The sequence below is a fragment of the Diospyros lotus genome, chromosome 4 (assembly GCF_014633365.1).
Source record: "Diospyros lotus cultivar Yz01 chromosome 4, ASM1463336v1, whole genome shotgun sequence".
NCBI classification, from domain to species: Eukaryota; Viridiplantae; Streptophyta; class Magnoliopsida; order Ericales; family Ebenaceae; genus Diospyros; species Diospyros lotus.
Window position 1 is genome coordinate 1694978 of NC_068341.1, and position 27255 is coordinate 1722232.

The window sequence follows — 27255 nt, forward strand, 5'->3', positions numbered from 1 at the left end:
AGATCTTATACTTTATATAAATTAAACTTACAACGAAACTTTTTAATAAATAATATATTAAATCATGTGATAATATTAAGTGTCTGTAATTGTTGAAATATATAGCTTTATACCAAGCTATTAGGTTCACAATCAACCCAAATGTTACATTTTTTTCTTAAGATAACAAAATCATAATTAAGAGAATGGACCAAAAGCTAGGAGAATTTGAGTGATGCCTTACTTTACTTTTTATTTTAATTTATTATTTATCATTTGTGACATAATCTTTGCGTAAGCAAAAATATTATTTAGACATCTAAATTTGATATTTTTATTGATATAAAGTATTAATAATATATTTTATATTTATATTAATATGACACATAATATAAGATATTAATATAAAATTTACTATAAATATTAAAATTAAATATTCAAATAACATTTCTGTAAGGCATAATATGCTTTAGCAATAAAAAAAATAACTTAATTTAGCTTATATTGACTAATATTATGTAAATAAAGGTGACTTTTGGTATTAAAATGAAATATAGATGAATAGCTGAAATAATTGAAAGTTTAGGAGTGGAAAGTCAATTTGAATGTAAAATATAATAGAGGTGCCAAACAATTAGGGCTCTGTTCAACTATCCAAATCTCGTGGCAGGAAGATTTCTAGAATCAATGGGGGTAGTAGTGGAATTTTTCAAAGTACGGTAACTTGGAATTTGTGACTGTCTATTAATTGGCTTCTCTAGGGAAAGTAAATCATTGTTCTAATTACAAAAATGAGCCCATTCCCATATTTTTTGCACGTACTTTCATATTTTTTTTGAATAATTATTTTTTTATTTTAATTATATTTATAAAAATATATTATCGAGTTTATTTGGCTTTTATACATTAATTTTTTTCATATGGCAATTTAAATTTTTTGTAATTTTGATTATAATTTATATTTTTAAATTAATTTAAGTATTATATTTTAATATAAATAAATTATGACATGTATTTTATTATTTTATTTTATTTATATTTTTATATATATAAAAATATAAAAATTAAATTGACTTGAACATATAAATTTAAAAATATAATCAAAATAATAAAAAATTTAAATTATTATAAGAAAAAAATTTCAAAGATACATGGATTAACTTTAACTCAAAAATCAAGTTTAAATTTATAATTAAAATTTTAAATAATTACACAAAAAAATAATTAAAAATATAAAAAACAAAAGTATGAATTTTACCACAAAAATGCCTTGCAAATTTGCAGTCTTTTGCACTCTTTGGCAATTATGGCTATTGTTGTCCACTTTTCGGGTTAAATTATAATATATTAGTTTATAAATTTTAAGAATAATATAATACACATTAATATAAGTCTTAAATTATCTTACAATTAAAATTAATCTAAATCTCATAATTACATTGAAATGATATCATATCAACAGTGGATTCTCCGAATCTCCTCGGAATGATATATCGTATCAAATCTCTTGATTGCTTCAGATTAAATATACCGTCGTCTTGTTAAACATTCCCTGCTGCAAATAAGTTCAGTAAAATTCAAATTACACCCTGGCCACGTTTTAATTTACAGCAGAACCCACATTGTTTTCTAAAATACAGTTCCAACCGTAACTAAAAGGACAAATTTACAACTCATGACCAACCACAACCATCCACTTGAAATCCAACCAAATCGGGATTTTTTGGCTTTACCTTACACAAAAATCGAACCTGCGGGAAATTATAATAATTAATATTCTAATAAATTTTCACACGCGAACTTAGAATATACTAATAAAAATAAATATTAAAAATTCATTCTAAAATTCTAGAATTGGGCGGCGGGTTCGATCCTCCTCATTTGGATCCCGTGTTTGTTGGCTTCATCCTCTTCGTCGTACACGTATGCGGACCCGCCATGCCGGGTCAGATCCATACCCGCCATCTCGTCCTCCGGCGAGATCCGGAGAAGATTCAACTTGTTCAGAATGAAGAACAGCGGCCCCATGGTGGCGCTCACCCACCCCACGATCACCAGAATCTGCACAACGTGCGCCGCCAGGAGCCGCCCGCCGCCGCCCATGAACAGCCCATACGGCCTCCCGGGCTTCCCGGGGTACACCTGGTTAACGTACTTCTCCCGGGCAAAAAGGGCCGTGAATATCACCCCCCACGCGCCGCACCCGCCGTGCAGCTGAGCCGCCTCCAGCGGGTCGTCGAACTTGACCCTCTCCGCCAGTCTATTACACCCGATCAGAACCAAAGCGGCCACGAACCCGCATATGATCGCCGCCCAAGGGTCCACCACCGAGCACCCGGCGGTTATAGCTGCGAAGCCGCCGAGGAGGCCGTTGCAAACGTCGGTGACGTTCCAGTGACCCGAAAGGAGTCGCTTCCCGAAGAGGGTGGTTAGGGCCGCCGTGCAGCCGGCCAGGGTGGTGGTCACGGCGGTTCTCCCCACCGCGCTCCACTGGCCGTAATAGCTGCCGCTGGTGTAAGGGCTAAGAATCTTGGTAAACGAGCCGGGGTTGAAGCCATACCAGCCGAACCAGAGCATGAAGGTGCCGAGTACCACGAGGGAGGCGCTGTGGCCACGAAGAGGCGCGGACCTGCCTGAGTTGTCGAACCGGCCAATTCTCGGGCCTTCGATGAGGGCTCCGTAAAGACCCGCAATGCCGCCAACCATGTGAACGACGCCGGAGCCGGCGAAGTCGATGACGCCCGATCTGAAGAGGAGGTTGTCGGTGTTGCCTGCGCTGGCCCACCCGTCCCCGGACCAGAACCAGTGTGAGACGACCGGGTAGACGAAGCCGGTGAGGAAAGAGGAGTAGATGAGGTAGGCGACGAACTGCGTTCGTTCTGCAATGGAACCGCTGGTAATGCCGGCGGCGGCGATGGCGAAGGCCCATTGGTAGAGGAAGTGGGAGTAGTCGAAGGAGGCGGAGTCGGAGGCGAAGGGGATGGACTTAAGGGCGAAGAAATGTTTGCCGATGAAGCCATTTGAGGGGGTGCCAAAGGCGAAGGCGAATCCAAAGAGGTAGTAGAAGAGGCCGCCGGCCGCGGCGTCGAGGACGTTGGTGAGCATGATGTTCATGGTGTTCTTGGCTCGGACGGAGCCGGCGCAGAGCATGGCGAAGCCGAGCTGCATCGAGAAGACCAGGTAGGCCGAGAAGAGGAGGTAGGTGGTGTCGACGGCATAGCCGGTATCGACGAACTTGTCGGCGACGACAGAGAACTGGTCGCAGATGTAGGAGGCGGCGGCGGCGGCGTTGGTGGTGTTGGCGCCGAAGAACTGCGCCAACTGGTTAGCCGAGCAACTCTCCGACGCCATTGGTGGGGAGAGAGAGAGAGAGAGAGAGAGAGATAAAGAGAGAGTTTAGACCGTAGACTTGAATTGGATGATCGGATTCTTGTTTTATGGATGGAGATTTTTGACTTTTCACCGTTTCACAGTATGAATGATGGGGGGCTTTTGGATGTAATTTTGAGGCTTAAATGGGGACGAGATGGTCATTTGGGGCGTTCGATACGTGATGACATTCTGATGTTTGCATTCGCGCGTTATACAAAATAGTCCTTCAAGTTGTTATTATTGACTGTATTTGGCCCATATGCTTTCTACAATTATAATAATAATAATAATGACGTGTCCCCCCCAATTTTCTTCTTTTATGAGACGACCATGTGCAGTTTGGTAAATTCACGTGCACAAATTATGTACAGTTTTATATTAAATATACACAAATTTATATATATAAACATGTTCTAAAATGTCTTGAAATATTAATAAATTAAATCAAAAGTTATGTTTTTAAAAATTTATAATAACCAAAGTATATTATATTTTACTATGAGAGTGTTAATTATGTCTTAAAGGGAAATACTTAAACACCAATAAATGTATATTATTTTTAAATTAGGTATATTTATTATATCTTATTTTCAACATTTAAACAATTTTATTGATTAATTAGATGATTTAAATTACCATACATTCATCATTAACTAATAAAATTGATTAGATGGTTTAAAATACAGTACATTTATCATCAACTAATGTTGACGTTCAGAATTGGTCAATCGTAATTCGTTGGTCTGCACTGGTATAATGAATCCGAGAGGGAGAAATGAGTTATTTGGTTTAGTTTGTTGATCCACCAGCCAGTTGGCCCCTATAAAATACTCCGATGCTCAAATAAGTAAATGAGTAAGTAAATGCAGAATGTCAGCAAGTTGGCAGGAAAAAACATACCATGTCTCTAGGGAGAACTAGTTGATATATAGGAGAAAGAGATGTCATCCTGCATATGATGTACGTCTGCAGGTGATGGGACATAATATCTAGTGCCGGCGAAAGTGCCCATGCAGCAGTAAGGTGCTGATGAGACCTTCATTAATGTCAATGGGATTTGTCATTAATGAGGATGTGATCTAAGGTGGCACGCGAAAATTCAGAAGTGACTATAATGATATTGTTGCAAGGGTCAGGATAAGACCGACATGGACTGATAAAATGGCCCGAGAGAACAGGGCCAAGCTAGGCCTGAATGACCCAGCTAGGATGACCCTTAGCCCATTAATATTATCTAGCATATAATTTTCTCGTTATGCGAGCTGATCGATTAAGCTGACGAATTGCAAGAGTCGCTGGGAGCTCGCTCGAAGTGTAGTTGGGAGTTCACTCGTATCAAGCCCGCTTGGTCCTGCGATCTAAGCTCGGGTTCCAATAATGTGTGAGCTCGCTTCGACGAACTCAGATTGGGGTTTACGGGGCTTTATGCCATTGGGCTGATCTGCTAGGTCAATCCCAGCCCATAAAAAGTAGAGCAAAAAATATTCGTAATAACTAATAAATTTGTTATTTAGGGATCTTCAATTACGATCAGTCTTTATCTCAGACCATCCTAATATCTTTAAAACTTATAGTTCACTTGTTGCATGATCTTAGGTGAGTGAACAAGTTTGCTACAATCCAAAATCGTGGGACATAATCTCTTTGATAAACACGTGATTGCATAGTTTAACATGGAGACAGAATCAAACCCATGCCCTCACAGTATCTCAAGCTTCTGAAAGTGTGCAACAGATTGTTTGCGCTATCTTGAAGCATTCACTTATTAAGATATTAGATGTGATTTTTGTTTTTATTTTTCATGAATAAAAGTTTGTCAAAATTAAAATGAAAATATTATTTGTACACATAATTTTAACATTTAGAATAATACTCATACATTAAAACTCTATTAAGATAATTTATCTGTAAAGTTCAAAATAAATTATCTGAATGGGAAAAATGATAAATTTATCTTGAAAGTTTAAGATAAAAAGTCAATATGACTTATTTTTAAAAAAATTAACAAATATAATGAAAATAATTTTTATTCAGGATGTTTTTCATATTTTATATTTTTCAATCTATATTTTGATTAACAAACGCTACCTTAGTGACATATTCCACAATAGATCTCATTAAGTTCACAATATATAGATATATAAAGGATTATAGTTATAAAAATATTGCATACTTTTTTTAATTTTAAAATGTTTGGATAATGTTTCAATTTGAATCTTTAAAATAAAATGTGTTGGACCCATTGATATGCTTTTTCTAATTTTAAACTTTATATGTTTTGTGATTTTAATATTTTATGAAATTATTTTAATTTAGATTGGTATGTATTAATTCTTGAATTTTGGCATGCTTCTTATATTTCTAAAATCATCTAAACCGTTAAATAATGATTTAAGTGGTTTGAAACAAATAATAATTTAATTATAATTTAAAAAATATTTTTTAAACCATCTAAATTGACCATTACACAGCTTATTAATTAACCCAATATTCAAACCCACTTTCCTAAACACATGTTTGTTTATAAAATTTTATTTTTTACTTTTATTTCAACCTGGTAAAGAAAGCTCCCAATTATTGCTTCTCCATGGCCAAAAAAGGCTGTTTTTTATCCAAACAGAAGCACCTTTATCCAAACAGAAGTGGTTTTTGACTTGTCTAACTGCGCAGCCAAACAGGTCATAAGAATGGCACACATTAAAGGCAAAGTCATTCATTGACTTGTCTCCTTCTGTCTATCCAATTAAGAGTGCCATAAATATAAGTTGAAGCTAAATGCCAGATGTCAAAGCAAATATCCACATCTAAGTGTAAAACAGAACAAAGAAACTGCTGTATTGAGATGAAATGGTCATACACTGTTGGCCATACTCAATTCAGATAAGCCAATGTCAACTTCAGACAGTTTAATTGGTAAACTTGAAGAACAAACAGATCAAAGTTTGGTACTAACAGCCATTGCTGAAAACTAGTTTGATTTCACAGCTATAACCAGTATGCATTTCTGTAGAACTTCTGCTTCTGATGATAGTGAGAATTCTCTCTCTACATATATATATATATATATGTATATATTCACGCTATTCAGATGCTCTTAGTTGCTTCTTCCTTTGCTTCCTGCGTTGCTCGCGCAAACCTGAAGAAAGAGATCAGTTGTCAAATATAACAACTAGAAGCTGGAGGGAAATGGACTAAATTTTCGAAAACAAAGGAAAAAGGGGGACAAATGTTAGTACGTTTCTTCTCCTCTTTTCTCTTCCGCCTCAAGTTTTCTACATTTCGTCGTTTTTCTGCAATTTCTTTCAGATCCATGATCTGAGAATGTATGACAGGGAAAGGAGAAGAGAGATCAGAAGTTGGAAAGAGTAAGAAGAAAAGGAGTAAAGATATAGGAAATGAGGCAGATATTGAGTATGATATTCCAACAGAAACAAGGCACATGGTATGAATATGAATGAATTTATAGTGGCGGCGGCGGCTATGTTGAACAGAGCAACATCAATCAATACAAATGACCCTTTTCATAACAAAAACTAGGGCATGCGACAAGTAATCACATTGCATCAGGGGACCTAAAACGGTGCAGCAAAGTATGACCCGTGATTGCATAAGAAACAAAATAAAACCGGTACTTAGCCCATGATTATTTAAAAATCCAAAGACATACACACTGGCCTCTGATATCTGATAATGTGATTGCTTCCTTTTCAAATCGGGCAGCTTGTGCATGCCAAAGTACCTATGACTCAATTTCAACATTTTTTGTCTGCAACTAAAAGTATGTCAAGTGAAGGTACCAATGAAGGCAAGTCGCTATTGCATCCTCAGGCAACATAAAAAAGTAGATGCTAGTCATCAGTAAGGGACTACTATAATATTCAACGACATGTCCCAAAGCTGGTCTGGGAGAAGCTAAAATACCACTGCCAAAGTCATGAATTTGTCAAACAATAAATCCTTCTAATCATTGATGATACACTGCACTATTTCTAACTGTAGAAGGTAAAGAAAATATAAAGCACACAAATAGACTCTATGATTTTAGACTCTGGGACATTGCTGAGCATTTGAGTGAACCAGATAAACCTCATCAACTAAAAGGAGCCGAATTTCTGTCCACAGAAAGACGATAACACTAATAATATAAACACAAACATCATACAATTCTCAAGATTTACCTCATGACCAGCATTTTTAAGTGCCTGTAGTGGTTCCACACAATCCTGACCTATAACCATTAATTTTCCTTTTTTGCCTTCTCTTGAATTTGTGATGTTACCAAGCCTCTGTGTAGCTAATTCTTCAAATTGGTGTTGAAGAAGAGGTGAAACACCAGCCTGAGGAAAGCAAGACTCAATAGATTGGATTAGATTATCAACAAAGCAAAACAAGCCTGCCTTCAAATATACTGGAAAATACAAGATGAAGTACGAATTTTTCAGCAGGGAAGAAAACAAGAAGGAACAAAGGGAAATACCACAATTTTCTAGCAAGATTTGCGAACATTACATTGACATGAGGATCCGTTTAGCTCCCTAAGAACCATAATAGTACTGCTAATGCAACCGTAGCACTGCTGCGGTATAAATCTTCATGTCTATTATGTTAGTGTCTCTGGCTACTAGGATTCCAAAAGGGCAGTAATAGAATCTTTTCAGATAGTAAATTATTCTGCAGAGAAAATAGAGCTTTTCTTGGCTTTTTAGACAAAAGCCAGCCCTTTGGCAGTGCTCTGTCTCTTCTTTATTCCCCTTTCTTAAATATTCAAAAATGGCAAAAACTGACCAGATTAGCCCTCTTAATCAGGTAGCTATTCCTAATCATATAAAGACAGGAATGGAATGTACCAACTATTTGTCAAGTGGTAAATTTAGAGTCAGGAAATATTGCAACAAAAACTATAAACTACAAGTAAAAGTGGTATTCTGCCTTTTGTGCTAGACTGGCTCTTGCAATCCCACATTTTTATATCTTCTAAAAAATGGCTGGAATTTCATTGATAACAAATGAATCAAACCTCTTGTAATATAAGAATAAATAGGCCTTCCATGACATAAGAAAGTGGTCAATGTGACCATGTGAACAAGAACAAAAGAAGAATGAAGAAACTCTGATGAAATAAAAGAAGGAAGATCTAAAAATATTACTCCTGCTAAAAAGCGATGTGAAAATGTTTTTGGTTGCAGAGGCCGTGAAAGCAGCATATTCAGCTCCTGCAGTTTCAAATAATAAAGTTATAATGAGACTAAAAGTCCTCACGCACAAGCTTTCAAATGCATGCCTACGAGAACAATTGCAATTAACAGACAAAAAGAGCCATAGTTTGAACAAACCTGTTGCAGCTTCTTTAGATGCGTGGTATTGGCTTTCTTTTGCTTATAACTGTTCACCTTTTCCTCTTCGCTTTCATCATCCTCCATATCTAATTCAATTGATTTAGCATTTCGTTCAAACCAATTTTTCTCTGCCTTTTCCTACAAAATAAGAAAAACCTATATGAACAGAATGCACACTGCAAGAATCTATCTTGAAGTTATAGCAGCTTCTTTAAGTACACTAACAAGGTGCATTAGGAGTGCATGAGGCTCCTGCATTGCAAACACACACACACACACATAGAGAGAGAGAGAGAGAGCATTTTATTGAGCAATAAATGCGGAGAATAAAAGGTGAATACTGTTATTTTCTTTTTCCCTGTTTTATGCACGCATAAAGGAAGCACACTCAAGTGATTTCAGATGCTAATATAAGATCCTATGGTTCCAGTGAAGAACTAATAACCAATTATTTGTTTTTTGAACCACAATATAGCAATTAAAACAATTGATTTCAAAACTAATACAAAGGCAATCTTTTGATGCATTCAGATCCAATCAGTCCTGAATGCATTTATAAAAGAAAGTGCAGATGGGTCCAAAAGGGTCTGCCCACTGCGGGATCCAGGTGCAATTACTCTAGAAGACTAGTGGTGTTATTTAAGAAAAAAAAAAAACTGAAAATGTTTGCCAATAACTGTTGGCGATGGCAGGTAAGACCGAGACAAACCTAACCTACAGCATTAATTGTACAAATTAACTTCTCCAAACCCTTGAGTTCCCAATCTTGGCAGCCAAAGCTTTCAGCCTAACAGTAAGCAAGGCCCCTTGTGCAAAAGTTACCAACACATAAGGAATTATTACCTGGGAGTCCTTCCGCAAAATCTTGTCTATTTGACGTGCAAGAGATAATCGTTTGGCAACTTCTGGCATATAAGAGATCTTTACAGGAAATCGTCGAAAACCTTCCTGAATACAGGAGCAGAGGTATTGTTATGCAAGAAGTTGATACCCATTATTCCTAGAAGAATAGATATAAAACATTGTCAAGTATAACTACTTCCAAAATAGTTTTTCCTTGTCTCAAAAATGTACACTATAGAGCCATTAACTGCAAAGAAAGTTCTTGTTTATCTAATTTAAAACCCAATAATTGGAGGCGTAATATACTTATCGTCATCACCATGAAAAAGAGGACACCAGAATCAACAAATGAAATGTATTCCAAAGTCGATCAGTTTACACCAATTCTACGAAAGGTCAATGTGAGCTCATCTATTTAGAGCAATTATTATTTTTTTTCCCTGGTGCAACAACAACCAGTAAGTGCTCCAGTGAAAAACAGTGATACTATTGATGTTGATGGTAATGCTTAGAAACAAGCAAGACCAAAATCAACTCCTGTTGAGATAATAAAGAAAGATGTAATACACTATGATTTAATGGAAAAACTATTTCCTCAATATAGTGGATTGGAGAAAAAGGATCAATGAATTCTATTTTTCATTTATTTATTTATTCGTATATACTTTCTTTCTATCCAATAAAGGATAGGGAGGACTGAGGAGCAATTGAAGCAGCAACACAAACGGGCCACTCACATGGCATCAACTTCAAGGACAACTAATGCAAGCAGTTTTGCTGCAACAAATAGAGGGCAAGACAAGTGTAGGTGCTCAAGTTCACTTGGCCACCATCACTAGTGGTCCACAGTCAGTTCCCAAATAACTGTACAAAAGACTTTACCTTTGAAAATGATTTGCACAAAGCAGCAAATTTAGATGCATCATTTGGTGAGACTAAGGTAATGCTACATCCATCAGAGAAGGCTCTAGCAGTTCTTCCACTTCTGTGAACGTAAACCTGGCAACAAATTATGTACTTTGTCAACAAGGACAAACTTTGAAGGGGAAGGGGGGTGGGGGGGGACAACCAAAGTTAAGGCCACAAGAAGAATCAAACAAACACGAGGCTTGAACCATAACAAAATAGAGAATGAAAAACAAGTCATTACTTCTGCTGAATGTGGAAGTTGATAATGTAGGACAGTTCGAACACCAGGAATATCAAGTCCTCTTGCTGCAACATCAGTCGCAATGAGTATACCATGTTCATTTGCACGAAAACGGTCAATTGCCTGCATTATTACAGAACATTTGAAGAACAAAGAGCAGAGAATCATCTAGCAGTAAAGAGAAACTGGTTTCTTTACAACCAACCCTCCCCGCCCCAACCAAAAAAAAAAAATTTAACAAAAAAAGAAGGAAAATGGAAGGAAAAAATTAATACAACTAAATTTTCCATAAAACCAATAACTGTAGCATTGACTTCTTTTCTTTACATTCTTTTATTCACACACACACACACAGAGGCAAAATATAAGTTGCTACAATTAAAGGGTGAATGACTAGGCATTAGCATACTCCTTGCAAGGGATAATCCAAGGTCTTGGTTCCAGTATAATTCATGACACCAATTAAAAAATCAACTGATAAAGGGAGCAAGTGAAAGATAATAGAATTAACAATAAGGCATACAAATCTGTATGTACAACAGGACATTTGGCTGTCTAACAAGCAACTTAGAAGTACTAGAAATAATAAATGCTAAAAATCACTTTTAGATCAAATTCAAACGGTGATCTTTGAAGGAGGCAGGGAACTTTTAGGCATCTTTCTAATAACTTTGTTACTGTTCAGTATTCATCACAAATATAAAGACAGATCTTCAATATAAGTATGCATGCATGCATAAATTGATCTGAATATCAAAACAATCTTGCAGTGGCTTTGGATACGGCAATAGGAGTTGGTAAGTTTACCCACGCTGTAAGCAAAAGATTTTCTCTTAAATAACAAAGAAAAGAACGCATTGAAATCAACCCTGGTTAAATAGGCTTATCCAGCTAGGCCTAGACCTTAGTTTACAATTAGAAAATTTGTGTGAAAAATTGGACACGCACCAGATAACTGAAGAATGTCTCTCCTTTTGATGGAAAATACACTTTAATAATATCATAATATTTTTTTATGTTTAGGTAAATAACATTTCAACTCATCATCGTTGTCGTCATCGTCATCAAAAACCTTAATCCCATTAGGTGGAATCTGCTACATGAATTTTAGCTCTCCACTCATCTCTATCAATATAGTCATATTTGATAAAATAACATTTCAACCAAGTAAATGTATTTGTCATCATAATTGTTTTGTTTATTTCTCAAAGATACATTAAGAGGGATAGGAACCAAATTAAAGCCATGGGCCTCTAGTAAACTAACTCTGCATGCCAAACCTGAAACTAGTAAAACTCTAAAGATGGTAACTTTTAGATACATCTAGAAAAATTTGAGAACCAACACAACATTGTCAGGCAGCTTTCTCATAGACAGAAATACTGACAAGAAACGTGATGCAAACCTTTAAGCGAGCTCGCTGTTGCATCTGAGCATGAAGTGTCCAAACATTAATTCCAAGAATCCGCAAAAGGGAAGAAGTATGGCGTAAAGCTGCAATTGATGTACAGAAAACCATTGTGCGGCCTTGTCCATGAACACTCAATATATAGTATAGATAAGCATCTTTGTCTTCTTCCTTGCATCTACAACCAATTATGCGTACATATCATTTCATGGGAGTAGCTGTTACCCTCAAAATAAGGAAGAAATGTGGTAGTGAATAAACAAAAGGCTATAACACATATTAAAGCAATTGGTAGAACCTCTCCATCAGCTTGAATACATTAAAACAGAGGCCAAATGACAACAGGCACACATTTATATATTTATACAATAACCTCACTTTTACGATTTCTAAAATTTGAACCGCAAAATTTACAGCTTTCATTTTGGCTGCGGAAACTTAAGAAACCTCGAGTAAAAAACAAGGCCTTCTGTTCCAACATACTCAGCAGAAAACAGATTATCTATGATTATTTCCATAATAGAAATAAAATTTACTTGTTAAGATTAAAATAAACATTTGCTTCAATTTTAACACTTTCCATCTAAGAACTACTTATATTTATCAGCAATAGCTTTCTATAATTGCCAATGCTGGGCTTGTCACCATCATGTCCTATCCATCAGTTGTGTCATATGATATCCACACTACTTGTCTAATATTTAAACTAAATAAGCTACTTAGCCATTAAATATAAAACTGTCAAATGTTTTGAAGAGATTCTCAAGGCTGCTTAGCAAGTTGTGAGCACAATAGTATTAGTCTTAAAAGTAGAAGTTGTGCCAGTTATCAAACTTAATGAGACAATATCCAAATTAGGGTTAAAAATATTCAAGACATTTGCCAATACAGGACATCTACATCAAATAACTGGAAGAACAACCAAATACAAGTATAGGGGCCTGAATGTTGCCCATGGTCACAAACTGAAGAGAAGGCAAAAAGAACTACATACTCAATAAATGACTCCTCAAGTTTATCTGCCACAATTGATTCACTTGTCAGATCAACAATGGCAGCATTTTCTTTCATGCCTGCCCGTTGAGAGAGAGTTTCTATAGAATTTAATTCACCATTCATCAGTTGCTTTGATCTCAGTGACCCATGCTTTAGCTTTTTGCGGAAATCAGCAGATAAAGCTAGAGTTGCCGAAAACACAAATGTTTGTCTTTTCTTCCTCTGGAGGTTTGTAACTGTCACACAATTCTGTGCATCTGGAAGATGCCCTTCATGTGAGCTACTTGTCATTGGAAGCATGTCAATTATGGAGTGTAGCTCACGAAAATGACCATTCTCTACCATACGATCAGCCTCATCCAACACAAAGAAAGATAGTGAATGCAACTGCAAAAAGCAAAATATGTAATTCAGAATTATTCTGACCAATTTTATATCAAATGATAAAACAACAGAAGGTAGGTGACTGTAGCTCCACAAGTTTTTGGATGAGATAAGAACTTCAATGGTAGGATAATGTGGAACTATGCAAAGCTAATATCAACTCAAAGAAAATATGACCATCATCCCGAAAAACGCCAAAATGAATGCCAAAAAATTCTCTAAAGGCAATGCATCAATAAGAGTACCCACCAGAAACTCTGTTACAGTTAAAACTCATTTTCAGTTTAGACTTGAGACTTTCTAGTTGAGAGAATATAAAGTAACGAATAGTTCTATAAATGGGGAACTTCTAGCTTCCCCAAAATTAGGTTACAACTATGACTATGAGGACAACCTAAATTGAAAGAACAGAATTTTTCCATGGAGATTATAATGCATCAATTTCCTTCCAAACTTATTTATTCATACAATCACAATTCTACGTATCTTGTTTTGTTCTGAGAGTAAAAATAATGATATAAAGCATAAAATTATCCCCCCTCTCAAACACATTAAGTATTTGGATGAGATGATGGTCAACAATCAAAGCAGGCAAAGTTTTTGGATTAAAAGTTCGCTGCCAACTCAATGTTTAAATGTATGCCTGTCTGTTGACTAGTTATGCAAGGAAGTCTGGCCACTTGTAACTTGTGAGGGGTGTATTAAGAATAAAAATAACAATGTACACAATAAAGTTATCCCCTTCATTCTCTAAGTGCTTAAGCTTTTGGGTGAGATGATGATAAATCACTTGAGATGGTACTAGGGAAAACCAAGGTTCTAGGATTAAACCTCTACTCCAAACCAATATTTAAATAATTGTATGTGCTTGTTCTAACCAAGCAATGAAGTCAATCATATGTGAGGGGCACGCTGAAAGTACAAAAAAATTATATAAAAAATAAAGTTACCCTTCACTCCGACAACTTAAAACCTTTCGATGAGATAGTGGTTAATAACTTAACATGTTGAAACTATTTACCTTCATTCTATTGACTAGCTTATGGCAACTCAACTTTGAAACCTTTGGTAAAACTATTATTTGCACTTGAAGACACTCTTATTTCTTCTTAGAAAGTAGTATTTTGAAATTTGTGAAATTCTTTAGATGACTGCTCTTCAAACCTTCTCAAACCAAAATCATAGTCTTTAAGTACCTAGTTGTGATTTCTCCATAGACTTTACAGCCAAAATCCTTGTCCAGGTCAATGGAAGACATTAATGATTATAATTGCTGATTGAGATCAGCTAATTTGTTCACCAAAAGGAGATACATGTAATACAGAGTTATTTTCCAGCATATACTTGAGAAGGTCCAAGTAGATCTATAAATTTTAGTAAATACGGATTAATTGCTTAGGGAATGTTACTTAACTTTTATTCAATGATCAATTTAGTGCATAGAAAACAAGATAAATGTCCCTTATCAAATACCAATGGAGAGGTAAACATAAGCACGCTGCAACCGAGAGTATGTAACTATGTATCAGAACTAACCTCGACAAGATGGATTTCTCCACCCGACATAAGTTCCCACAGCCTACCTGGAGTTCCAACAACAATCTCAGGCCTTGATTTCAGAAGCCTTTCCTGCTTTTCTGTTGACATTCCACCAACTATTGGGACTACCCTAATATTGGTACCTTTTGCAACTTCCTTAAGATGATCAGTAACCTGAAAAGGAAACAGAAACAAATCCCATATGAGAATAATACTTCCAAGCAATCTTCCTTCTATTTGTGAAACCACAAAAGTTACTTAACTCCAAAAATAGAGTTGAACCAGAAGTGATGCAAGCTCTTTTATAGGAGTAACAGTACCTAACTCCACAATTTGATTTATGAGTACCTGAAGTGCAAGCTCTCTAGTAGGAGTAATGATAAGAGCACGCAAAAGCCCTCTTGGAGCAATTTCGTCAGATGCCTCTCCTTTCTCTGCAACCAGCCTACCAGCTTTTTCACATTCCTCAAGGAGTCGTTGCAAAATCGGCAAACCAAATGCAAGTGTTTTCCCTGATCCTGTCTCTGCAGCACCAATGACGTCCTGTGATATAATTTTACACAGATAAATATCAGGTCATATGTTGTCACTACTCAAATTGTACTTTCTACACCTATATAAAGATCAAACAAACCTTTCCTTGATGAGCAGCTGCAGGAATACAAGCTTTTTGTATCGGCATTGGTTCTTTGAATCTAAGCCTATGTATTGATTTCATCAGAATAGGGTGGAGCCTCAATTCATTCCATGCATAATATTCAGCTTCATCAACCAAATCTCCTTCTGTATCATTCTTAGGGTCGCTGACTTCTGTTACATGTATATATTTCTTAAGGAACGCTCATAAAAGAAAAAAATACACCCACTTGAATGTCTGCGTTAGATTATCTCATAACCTTTACAATCAATCTAAAAATTAAAAGGTAGCTGAACAATAATATGTGCATTGTTGAAACATATTATAATATTATAATTGAACCGTAAATGGACAAGTTACCAAATAATTTTCATGGAAAAAAAGATATGGAGATCAAACCAAGTCAAACTTCAGAGTATCCATGACCAGAGGTTGATATCATTAAGGAGCTCGGAGTTAAAACATTCAAAACTACGCCTTAAAAATGTTTCCCAAATACCAACAAATTGGCATATAATGGTCTGGGCTACTCCAAACCTTTGTTTACATGTTTTTTGCTTCAAACTAATATAACAAAGTTTTATACTGACACACAAATAGAATAGGAATATTTAACAGTTAAAAATCACAATACTATATTTGATCCCCAAACAAAAATCACAATACTATAGAAAAGTATCAAGGCTGACCGATAACTAAGATCATCCTATTCAAATATGATCAAAAGCACTTATCACAAAAATCAAGCAGCGCAGAATTCAAAATAAATGCAAAACGAACCAGTCTTTGATTCCTGCTTTTCCTCGGAAGTCTTGTCTTTTTTGTTGTTGTTGTTGTTCTTCTTCTTCTTCTTTCTTTTCTTCTGTTTCTTCACTTCTATAATCTCTTCATCAACCTTCCTCTCACTACCAGCTTCAGCGTCACTGCCAGACTGCCCAGACCCATCATCATCATCATCATCTCTTTGCTTCCTTTTCTTCGACTTGGTAAGTTGCTTTGAGTCCTCCTCCTTGTTTTCACTCTCCGGTTTTGGAATTTCCAAACCATAGTCGACTTCATCAATCTCCTCAAGCGATAAAAACCCTGCATTCAACAACCCATTTCGAAAAATTTGCGATCATATATACATATATATATGTACACCATCAAAAGAAAAGATCAATCCCCTGAAATCCAAACAAAACTACTCTTTAAAGTTCACATTTTTGGAATACTGAGCTTCCGCACCCAAATTAACTAAACCAGAGGCACAATCAACCTTGAAAACTGAATCTCCTCTTTCTTTACTTTCACTAGCTTTCTGGAGAAGCAACAGGGTACTTAAATCAGCCATGGAAACTCACCTCCTTCGAGGTCGTTCGTGCCGGTGAACAGAGAAAAAGAGTCATCGGTCTCGGCCAGAGACGAATTCCATCGAAGGGAGTCGAAGCGTTCTAGTTGCTCGGAGTCTTTTCCGCGCTTTGCATTCTTTGTTTTCTTCTTTGGAGGTCGAGAGGCCATGGCCAGAGCTCGGAGGTTACAGAGACACGTCGGTTCGGTCACGGCGACGCTTCTCTAGGGCTTTATAAGCGTATGCATGTTGCGGCAATTTCTTAAAAGGTTAATTTCATATTCGCCCCTTAACTATGGTTCAATATCACTTGACTTACTTAAACAGTCAAAATATTACACTTTTGGTTAAAAATTCAAGTTTCGATTAAAGAGTAGAGTTTCAAGTTGATCCTTGTAGTTTGGTTTGAAAGTCGAGTTGGTGCTTGTAATTTAAGTTTATAACTCGGTGAGTTGAGATAGATGACAAAATAGTTCATAATAAAGCGAAAAATAAGAACAGATACAGTGAAGCAAAAGTTGTGACCTTTTAATTATTTGGGAATAATAAACTATAAATAAGTATGGTATAATTTTATTTTATATAGATAGAGAACATAAAATTATAATATAGTCAAAAGTTAAAAAAAAATTAAACAAATAATATATAGTCACGACGTGACTTTCCAATGTTGAAACCCACTAGTAATTTAATTAGTATTTTCTAGATTTTTGCAAGTTTATTAATATATGGTTATGTGTACAAATACATTTATATACAGCGAGTGATTGATTATAAGAAAGATAAAATATTAAATATATAAAGCATTTTGAATGTTTAATTTTTTTAACGTATTTGTCAAACTTATCTGATCATTTTTGAAAAAGTACTCATGTAATCTTTTATTTCCCTCTTTCAAGATAAAAATATCTGACATTTTCCTTCAGATAAATTTATTTTCCATTTTACAGATAAGTTTTAATTATCTATATGTTTCTTGTAGGATAGTTAATGTCATTTAATACTTTTTAAGATTTTAATTTGATTAAAATAACTTATTTATTTAAGTTTTATAATTAATATTATTTAATACATTTCTAAATTGTCATATGTTTTGATAATTTTTAAAATTTAAATTTATCTCTCTTTATATATATTTTATTAACTAATACAGTTTATTTCACCAATCTTTAAACTATTTTATTTAATTTTATATTTTATTATCTATTGTGAAAATATGTTTTAGCCATTTTTAATTATATAGGTGAGATTATTGTAATTCTAACAATAATTATTTATACTTTTCAACTTTTTTTAAATCTATTTTTGAATATGAATTTAGAAAATAAAATATTTTTTTTGTTTTTTGACAATTCATATTAATCATGAAATTATCGTTGATATTAACAAATAAATTTGAATGAATTTAAGAATAAGCATATTTTGATAAAAAAAAATAACTCACAATGGCTAAATGTATTTTATGAACATTCTTTAGGTTTTTTTGCCACTTTATTAACATATAATTGTGGATTGTTATATATTTATATTTAAATGTCTTATTTTATAAAATTATATACTCAATAGAAAAAAAAAATACCAACCTTACATATTTAAGTGAGGTGTCATGTGAGAACAACTAATTAACGTATGAAAAATTCTATTCACAATTCGTGAAATTGTTTTTCATAGCCCATATCATGCAAAATTTTTCATTAATTTTAAAATTCTCATTTTAGCGCCACAGCCCACTATCTCTTCTAACCACCATTGACTGTCGTCTCACATCTCTCTTTCTCTCCCACACCATATATACACATACGTATATATATATACACACAGGCGACAGTCATGGTTGCCGACCCATCACCATTAGTCGCCCCTCCTACACACACATTCTTGCACCATACACACACACACACACATATATATATATATACACGCTTGCTAGGTCGGCCATGGCCGATCCACACACATAGATATATATATATATATATGTGTGTGTGTGTACACACTCACACACACGAAAGCATGGCTGTGGCCATGGAACCTAGCCATGGTAGCAGTCGGGGAACCAAACATTCCTCGACTTGGGGCGATGGTAGCGATATCGCGGCTGACAAAGGCAACAATGTTGCCATAGTTACTGGGATGAAGAGGGATCGGGTGAGAAGGTTTCAGAAACCTCCGATCATTCGCGCGCGTGTGTATATATATATATATATATAGGTGTGTGTTGGGCTGGGTTCCATGGCTGCAGCCAGAGCCGATCCTTAGTTTTATGAGACCCAGGGCAAATTTTTTCAAATGTGCCTCTTTATGCAAATTAAATAAAAAATAAAAATTATTAACTAATTAATTTTATTAAAATTATAAAAATTTACAAAAAATAAGGAAGAATAATTTGGGGCCTCATTAAAACCTTGTTTGGAGAAAATCCAATGGAACAAAACCCCAAACGAAGGAAAAATAAGTACCCTGCATTGTAAATATTGTATTAAAAAATGAAAACTACATATTTGAGTCTACATACTTCCTCCCGAATCTCCGTAAGCATTTATTGATTTGATCAATTTTTCTTTCATCTAGGGTTGTTAAAAAATATCCGAAAACCAGTGAATCGAACCAAATTGGACCAAACCGTGCCTTTTTGATTGGTTTTATGGTTCAATGGTTAGATTCTGGTTCTAAAAAATTAAGAACCGATATATTTGATTTGGTTACTGATTTTTTTTTTTTCAAACCATGATTTGAACCAAACTGAAACCGATATTATATTTATATATATTATAATTTTGTTGGTATATGTATATATATATGCATAAATAGTATCACTTCTTAAAAAACTAGATAGATTCATGAACTATTTTATTATAGGCTTTTATGTGCTATTGCTATACTAAATAGTTGATGTAATCTCATTTGATGAAATAGTTTATGAATTATTTTGTTTTACTTTTATTTCAAGACTTGAAGCATTAATGAAGTTATGGGTTTATTTTAATTAATAAATTTGTTTGTAATTTCATATTTTGTAAAAATGTTTAGAAGTTAAATATTAATTGGATATAATCGAAATTGGTCCGGTGTAATGGATTGGTCATGGTTTGGTTTTATATATGTAATGGTTCAGTTACGGTTCTTATTTTTTCGGAATAGTTAAAAATGATTCGGTTACTATATTCTTATAGAACGAGATCAATCTGAACCGTTGACACCCCCACTTTCATCCTCCATAATTAATCGAAGCAAAAACAATCATCGCATGTACCAACCAAATAAAAATAACAATGAAATCTTCTTTTGACATAATACAAGCGGCAACTTCTTTTGTTAATTTTTTTTAATTTTTGATACACATATATACATAAATTTAAAAAGAAAATTGGCCCATCATCAGCTGTGGGCCCTAGCCCAAGGCCGACTCTGGCTGCGACCATGCTCTGTATGTGTATATATATGTGTGTATGTGTGAGTAAGCTATGGCCGACCCACTCTTTTTTTCTTTTTATTTTTTTCTTTCTCTCTCTGCAACAGTCATTAGGTGGGTCGATTTCCATGGCCGCGGCTGCCATGGAATCGTGTGTGTGTGTTTATATATATGTGTGTGGGTGTATATATATATGTGTATGTGTGGGTCGACCATGACAGCTGACCTACTCTTTTTCTCTTTTCTCTACTACGACTCGTGGCTATTATACAGAGAGAAAGAGCGAAAGTGTGTGTGAGGGGCGAATGGTAATAGGTCGGTAGCCATAATTGCTGACCGTGTATATATATATACGTATGTGTTTGTGTGTATATATGTATATAGTACGGGAGAGAAAGAGAAACGTGAGACGACAATCAAAGGTGGTTGGAAGAGATATTGGCCTACGGAGTTAAAATGAAAATTTTAAAATTAGTAAAAAAATTTACATGATAAGAGCTGTGAAGAACAATTTCACGGGTGCAGATAGAATTTCCCTTAACTTATATGACAAAAGGGTATTATGCACCATTTTGTTAGCCGTGTATAATATTTTTAATTATATTATTTATTATAATAATAATTTTAATATTTAAAAATATATATTATTTAAAAGATGACAAATTAGTCACCGCGGGCGATTCCCAAATAGGAACCCAAATCCAGCGCAGGCACGTGCACGGCATCGCCGCCACCACTTGGCGTCCATATCTGATGCCACTGCTCATCGCCAAATCCCTCTTCCTCTTCAAATTCAATCCCGCGAAGAGGCCATTTTCGTCGATGGCCAGCCGAGCTCCCGGCCCTGACACGCCCGCTGTCACCCCCAAGGCCCGCCTCAGGGGGGTCGTTTTCGACATGGACGGAACCCTAACGGTCCCCGTCATCGATTTCCCGGCAATGTACAGGGCCGTCCTCGGCGAAAACGAGTACTTGGCTGCCAAATCCAGGAGCCCCTCGGGGATCGACATTTTGCATCACATTGAGAATTGGAGTCCCCCGAAACGGCAGAAGGCCTACGAAATTATCGCCGATTTCGAGCGCCAGGGCCTCGATCGCCTCCAGATCATGCCCGGTTAGTCAAATTCTCAGGTTTTATATATGTTACCTTTCTCTGTGACGTGGATTTTTGGCGAATTTTGTGTTGGATGTCGTGCTCAAGTTGTTATATTAAATTGAATTTGACGATTGCTGTGCTTACCTTTTTCTGCTTTTGGAGCGAGGTCGGATTGGCACAATACAAATAAAAATAAAAATAATGACTTACTGTAATTTCAGACTAATGATATTTATATTATTTGTTCATTGAAGGTGTGATTTGGTTAGCTGTCATGCTTAATAAGATATGTTGGGTGATTTGTGTCTTGCGTTGGCCTTTTTGCTGGAAAATTTACACGTTCTTAGAAAATTATGTTTGGCCAAATCCATATTTTAGCCCTTGTATTTGCACGTTTTTTCTATTTAGACACATGAACTTTTTGTTATTTCAATTATACATCTGAATTATATAATTTTGAGTCAATTGCACACCTTGTCACAGTTAATCTAACGCATGCGCTAAAATACCCAAATTACCCCTCACTCGTGTGCAAATCGACCACCACATTTGCCACAACTTTTGGTCGGCGACTAGGCAAGTGCAAGCCACTAGAGGAAGCAGGCATTGACGATAGGCAAAGGCGAAGTCGGAGGTGCACGGTAGGCATCGACGACTGACAAACAAAGCCGTCGTCGGTCGGGGAAGGCGGAAGGCAAAGATATAGAGTCATTGGTGAAGTTGCCTATTTGCCTGCCGTCCTTGATTGACGATGGCCGACAAACGAAAAGGTGGAAGGTGAAGTTGCCGACTTCATTTGTCGGTCGTCGTCGGTTAGGAAAGGCAAAAGGTGAAGAGGCGACTTCGCCGACAACTTCACTTCTTCATCTTCCTCCTTTCTCAATTGATGATGACCTCGTCTGTCGGCCATTGGCAGGTCTGTCTTCACATTCGTTTTCACTTGTTGTTTGCCTTCGTTTATTGCCTCCTGACGGTCTACACCTGCCTCGTCACTAGCCAGAAGCTGTGGCGGAGATGGTGGTTGGTTTGCGCGCGCCCCTGAAGGGTAATTTGGGTATTTTAGCACGCATGCTTTGCATGTGCTAGATCAACTGTGACAAGGTGTGAAGTTGACTCGAAATTGTATAATTTAAGAGCGTAATTGAAATAACAAAAAGTTCGAGTACATGGGCTAAAATATGTATTTTGTCAATTATGTTTCTATGATGTTAAGTTTTCAAACTAACAAACTAATTTGTTGCAATTACTTGATAGATATTTGATCTAACTCTTTGATAGGTAAATAATGGTACAGGTGCATCGGAGCTTTGTGGTTTTCTTGATTCAAGGAACATTAGGTAATTGTTTCTACGAAGTCTTCGTCTTTTATTTATTGTTAGGTTTCCATTCCATTACTAAATCTCTCCAAAACAAAGCTGAAGAGTCTTCCACCAAAATTTTCTTGGTCTTCCTCTACATCTTTTGCTAAAAAAATATTTCCATTTCATCCACTCTCCAAATCATCTTAATTGTATCTTGCACATCTTATATTTAATACGGGCCATTATGATCTTGTTATGCATAACCTTATTTCTAATTTTATTTTTTCTTATATGGCCACACATTCATCTTATAAGTATTCGTTACACTCATATTTTGCACATGTTGGTGCTTTACTACTCAACATTATGTGTACAATAAAGGTGGCTTCTAAATTTTTTCATCTTTTTGAACAATTGACATGAAATATATGCAGTTGATCTTTTTTTTTGAATGACTTAAAGCTTGAAGGCCCATCATAATATCATTCACTCTTCCATTTTTACTAAATTTACATTCTATATGTTTAGTTTTTGACCTGTTCAACCTGAAACTTTGAATTCTAAGAGGTCCCTCTATAATTCAAGTTTATATTTGTGTTTTCTTTTGTCCCATTTATCAAAGCAACGCCATCTGCAAATAGCATACACCAAGGCACTTCTTCTTAAATGTCGTTAGTGATTTCATCCATCACTAGAACAAAGAGATGGGCTCAGTGCAGATCCTTAATGTAATTTAGTTATAATTGAAAAGGCCTCTCCCTCCCCTCCCCCCCCCCCCCCCCCCCCCCCCGCGCAGTGCGGAAGTAGGCACATATAGTGCAAACAGTATTGAGAGGTCTATAGGTGCCATGTTCTGTCAATTTTTCTTTATAATTATGGTTACAGTAGGTTTAAGTTTTTCTTTTTTGGTTTCTCAGAAGGGGATTAATCACTCGGAATGTCAAGGAAGCAGTTGATTTGTTTCACTTACAGTTTGGGGTAAGTTTTTCATTATTGTATGTATAAAGATCCACTGAGGTCAGATCTCTTTTAACTCAATTGTCTGATAAATATTTTTCTGTTTTGGCTGCACCCAAAATGTATATCCTCTTGAATTATATAGTAAACAAATAATTAATTCATTCCATAGTAATTGTCTAAGAAAGAAGACTCCATTCCTAGACTTTTGCCCTTACATCATTATGTGTATAACTGCTGGCAACAAATCTACAAAGAAGGCATCTTTTTCTATTTTTTAATGAGTTAGACAATACACGCCTTATACTAGGTCATACCTCCTTTTCTTTCAAGTTAGAAGACCAAAATAAGATCTTTGTCTTGTTTTGCGTAACATTTTATTGCTTGTAATAAGAACCATGAATTTGCATTTGTTTCAAATAGCCGATGTGATAAGGAAATTTCGAGTTTCCAAAACAGTTTATTTTTCTTGTTCATATTTTCTAGGAAATTTGTATTTATGAGAGACCTAAAACAACAACAACAACATATCCAGCCGTTATCCCACTATGTGGGGTTGGCTACATGAATTCTAGACTTCTATGTGGGTTACATCCCAATAGATAGTTTGTGTAAAATTCATATTTGGATCCGACTAGGTTTTACGCTGGCTGTCGGCTACCTAACGCAACCCTCCTCCTTTATGAGAGACCTAGTTACATATAAACCACCAACAATATACAGGGTATCAAATGCTTCTGTTGTTGCCTTGAGATTGAAGCATGGTAGGCACTATCCTTTTTGAAGTCACACAATCATTTGGGAGGGTTGCTTTTCTGCGTTTGTTTTTTATGCTCAATGTTCTCCTGAAACAGGGTAGTTAGAGTAGCTGACTGGATATTAGAGGGAGTTCATTATAGTGCTCTCAAACTAGGAATTACTGTAGACATTTTTTTGGTACGTACTATAGGTTGAATTGTTGTGTATGTGGTGAGTGTACAGGGGTTGGACTAAAATGCACAGTATTTAAAGATCAGTACTCTGTTTAATTCAAAGGAAAATCTAGTTTTGGGTGTTGACCATTTGGTTTTTAGTCTTCTGTTACTGAGGGCCTGATCATTCTGCAACCATTTTCTACCAATTGATGCTAATATGCTATTGAGATGAAAGATCATTTTGCAAGCATACTTCCAATAATAGACTTCTTGACTTTGCCCTCTCTATATAAGTTTTTATCTTTTTAACATATTTTGACTTCTGTCTTTTGGCACGTCACTATAGATGACATTTGCTCCAGCATTAAGCAGAGAATTTCGCCCTTGTAAACCGGATCCAGCTCCACTGCTGCACATTTGTTCCATATGGGAAGTTCAACCCACTGAAGTAATGATGATTGGCGACAGCCTTAAAGATGATGTGAGTTCTTTACTCTTCCTCTGTGTGTATGTGCACTTCCCTCTTTCTTTCTCTCTTTTACATTCATTTTGAGGTTCTATTTTTAAATGTTCAATTTACACGGTTTTATTAGATTTCATGCTTTATCTGAATAAATCACCCATACTTGTCTGCCATAATATGTCTATATATAAAATGCCTATTACTCATTGCAAATTGACAATAGATTGACATTACTTTTGGCCTCTATCTAATTAAAAAGTTAGGACTGTCTGGGTCCCTCTTAACTTTGCTGTGTCATTTTGGAGTCCGCAAAAAGATTCAGAGAAGGCGTTCTGTCCAGATGTTTTGGAAATTTACCTTAATCCCAATAAATTGATATGTGGTTGCAGAATCCATTTCTAGGTGAAGAGGAGTGGACCAATCATCTTGTGAATCAATAGACCTGATCTTCGAGATCTGGTTACAAATAAGCCTTAGTTCAGCTTTGGTTCTTAATTCTCAAGGACCAATCACCTAGATATAATTTTGGATTGGCTGGTTTACCCAAACTAACATAAGAATCAACCTCAAGTGTATTGTATACAATTGCATAGAAGCATTTGCAATCATTCCCCGGCACCGGAATAACTTTATATTGTCTCATCTATTCAAAGTAATATAAAAGGATAACTTTGTTTTCGAATTGATTGGGACTATAAATACAAGTCACTCGAGGATTCATGATTTCATGTTCTAGTCATTATTTTACACATAAATTGGAGTTCACAGTTGGAATTACTTTCTGGAGCCCCAAACAGGCTCAACCTTCATGGTCTGCCTTGGTCAGTTTGCAGGAACTCACTTTGATTATAGTTCTTATTTTCAACAACTTACCACCTCACTCTGGTCTTATTTTAGTTTGTTAGTTATCCTGGACCACCCTGAGAACCAAAGCAAGCATTTATTATCTACAAGTTGCAAACAAGCTTTGCCAGCATACCTCTACAAGCAGAAATTGAAATTGGTTATATTTTCCAAAATAATTCATGGCTGGATTACTTTGTTTTCAGTTGATTTGGGATTCAGGTAAGACTAATACTGGGAAATGCAGCTCTATGTTCACATCTAAGTCATTACTGACATGATTCTTATCTGAAATCGCTAGAGAATGATTTCTTTCATTCTACGTCATATGACACTTCTCTCACCCCTTGGTTGTCTTACCTGATACTTATCCCACGTAATTAGCGCACAAATGCCTGTCTCTTCACTTACCTGAATTTGTACTGCCTCGTTGCCATGTAAAAATAAGGGTGAATTTGCTCCATTACGGGGGCTGCCATTTGGGATACATGGAAGCCTAAGGGAAATAAATAAGCCTGCTGCAAGTTGGGTACTCATAGCGAAAGTAACAAGTAATTCGACAAGCATTTCTGGGTTAAGCATCAAGATGTCCAAAACCATCCTTCGCGCACCCTCTCACTTTGCATTTCTCTGTTTCACACGGGCAGTCCTATCACCTCTCATTTCCTGTTACCAAATTACTTAGTAAATTGGTCCTCTCAAATCTGTTGTTTGTTATATATCTCGATCCCCATAGCACACAGCATGTGGCTGTTATTTTCCTTGTCCTTGTAGGTTGCTTGCGGGAAAAGAGCTGGAGCATTTACTTGCTTGCTCGATGAAACTGGGAGGTATGGTTCTCCTGAGTATGCGACCGTGGAACTTAAGCCAGATTACAAGGTGTCTTCTCTTGCTGAAGTCCATTCACTTCTAGAAGCAAATTTTGACCTGAAATCATGACCCATTGTTACCTCAACAACGCAACCTCAGAAACTTCTAAAACTAAGAAGCATTGAGATTGTGTGTGATTCATGTGAGGTGTAAGCATTTCCCTAGTTGGTGGATAAGTTTATTTCTTGATTCTGTAAAAGGCTCATAGGAGAAGCCTTTGTAAAGTGCATAGACTAGGGATCTCTCTGGTTATGTGAAATACCTGTCTTTAGTCCAGCTGATAAGGGATGGTTTTCTGCTTAATTATTATTGTTGTCAGAGTTTGATTTCAGTTATTGGTGATTTATTTTTGGATTTTGTTTATTTATTAGGCTTGTAGTTTTTGTACTTGTAGCTATTGTTGTTCATTCTGGCATGTTTCCACTAAT

General features: G+C 35.9%; 3 protein-coding genes across 3 annotated transcripts; 1 reads left to right on the forward strand and 2 right to left on the reverse strand.

Moving 5' to 3' along the window:
• Window positions 1-1655: 1655 nt before the first annotated feature.
• Window positions 1656-3390, reverse strand: LOC127799074 (ammonium transporter 1 member 1-like). Its single transcript, XM_052332793.1, has one exon. The coding sequence runs from the start codon at window positions 3328-3330 to the stop codon at window positions 1828-1830; it is 1503 nt and encodes a 500-aa protein (XP_052188753.1). The 5' UTR covers window positions 3331-3390; the 3' UTR covers window positions 1656-1827.
• Window positions 3391-6162: 2772 nt separating this feature from the next.
• LOC127800299 (DEAD-box ATP-dependent RNA helicase 13) lies at window positions 6163-17199 on the reverse strand. Its single transcript, XM_052334840.1, has 15 exons — window positions 16988-17199; window positions 16425-16727; window positions 15642-15817; window positions 15356-15550; window positions 15005-15181; window positions 13083-13471; window positions 12086-12266; window positions 10681-10803; window positions 10413-10529; window positions 9531-9635; window positions 8685-8825; window positions 8499-8564; window positions 7530-7688; window positions 6588-6666; window positions 6163-6487 (listed from the first exon to the last, which is right to left on the reverse strand). Exons 1-15 carry the CDS (start codon window positions 17142-17144, stop codon window positions 6432-6434), a joined length of 2424 nt encoding a protein of 807 aa, XP_052190800.1. The 5' UTR covers window positions 17145-17199; the 3' UTR covers window positions 6163-6431.
• A 3865-nt stretch (window positions 17200-21064) lies between these two features.
• On the forward strand, window positions 21065-27158 carry LOC127800487 (haloacid dehalogenase-like hydrolase domain-containing protein At2g33255). Its single transcript, XM_052335112.1, has 5 exons — window positions 21065-21497; window positions 22774-22816; window positions 23698-23758; window positions 24998-25132; window positions 26732-27158. Exons 1-5 carry the CDS (start codon window positions 21137-21139, stop codon window positions 26894-26896), a joined length of 765 nt encoding a protein of 254 aa, XP_052191072.1. The 5' UTR covers window positions 21065-21136; the 3' UTR covers window positions 26897-27158.
• The last annotated feature ends 97 nt before the right edge of the window (window positions 27159-27255 follow it).

What these genes read in the sequence shown, in the direction of transcription:
- LOC127800487 (XM_052335112.1), top strand. Translation starts at nt 21,137, where the DNA reads ATGCCACTGCTCATCGCCAAATCCCTCTTCCTCTTCAAATTCAATCCC. An exon ending in TCGCCTCCAGATCATGCCCG is followed by an intron (nt 21,498 to 22,773) that starts GTTAGTCAAATT and finishes ATAATGGTACAG; the next exon opens with GTGCATCGGAGCTTTGTGGT. An exon ending in GCGACAGCCTTAAAGATGAT is followed by an intron (nt 25,133 to 26,731) that starts GTGAGTTCTTTA and finishes TTGTCCTTGTAG; the next exon opens with GTTGCTTGCGGGAAAAGAGC.
- LOC127800299 (XM_052334840.1), bottom strand. Translation starts at nt 17,144, where the DNA reads ATGGCCTCTCGACCTCCAAAGAAGAAAACAAAGAATGCAAAGCGCGGA. An exon ending in CTTGAGGAGTCATTTATTGA is followed by an intron (nt 12,267 to 13,082) that starts GTATGTAGTTCT and finishes AATTGGTTGTAG; the next exon opens with ATGCAAGGAAGAAGACAAAG. An exon ending in CACATCGCTTTTTAGCAGGA is followed by an intron (nt 7,689 to 8,498) that starts GTAATATTTTTA and finishes TGCTTTCCTCAG; the next exon opens with GCTGGTGTTTCACCTCTTCT.
- LOC127799074 (XM_052332793.1), bottom strand. Translation starts at nt 3,330, where the DNA reads ATGGCGTCGGAGAGTTGCTCGGCTAACCAGTTGGCGCAGTTCTTCGGC.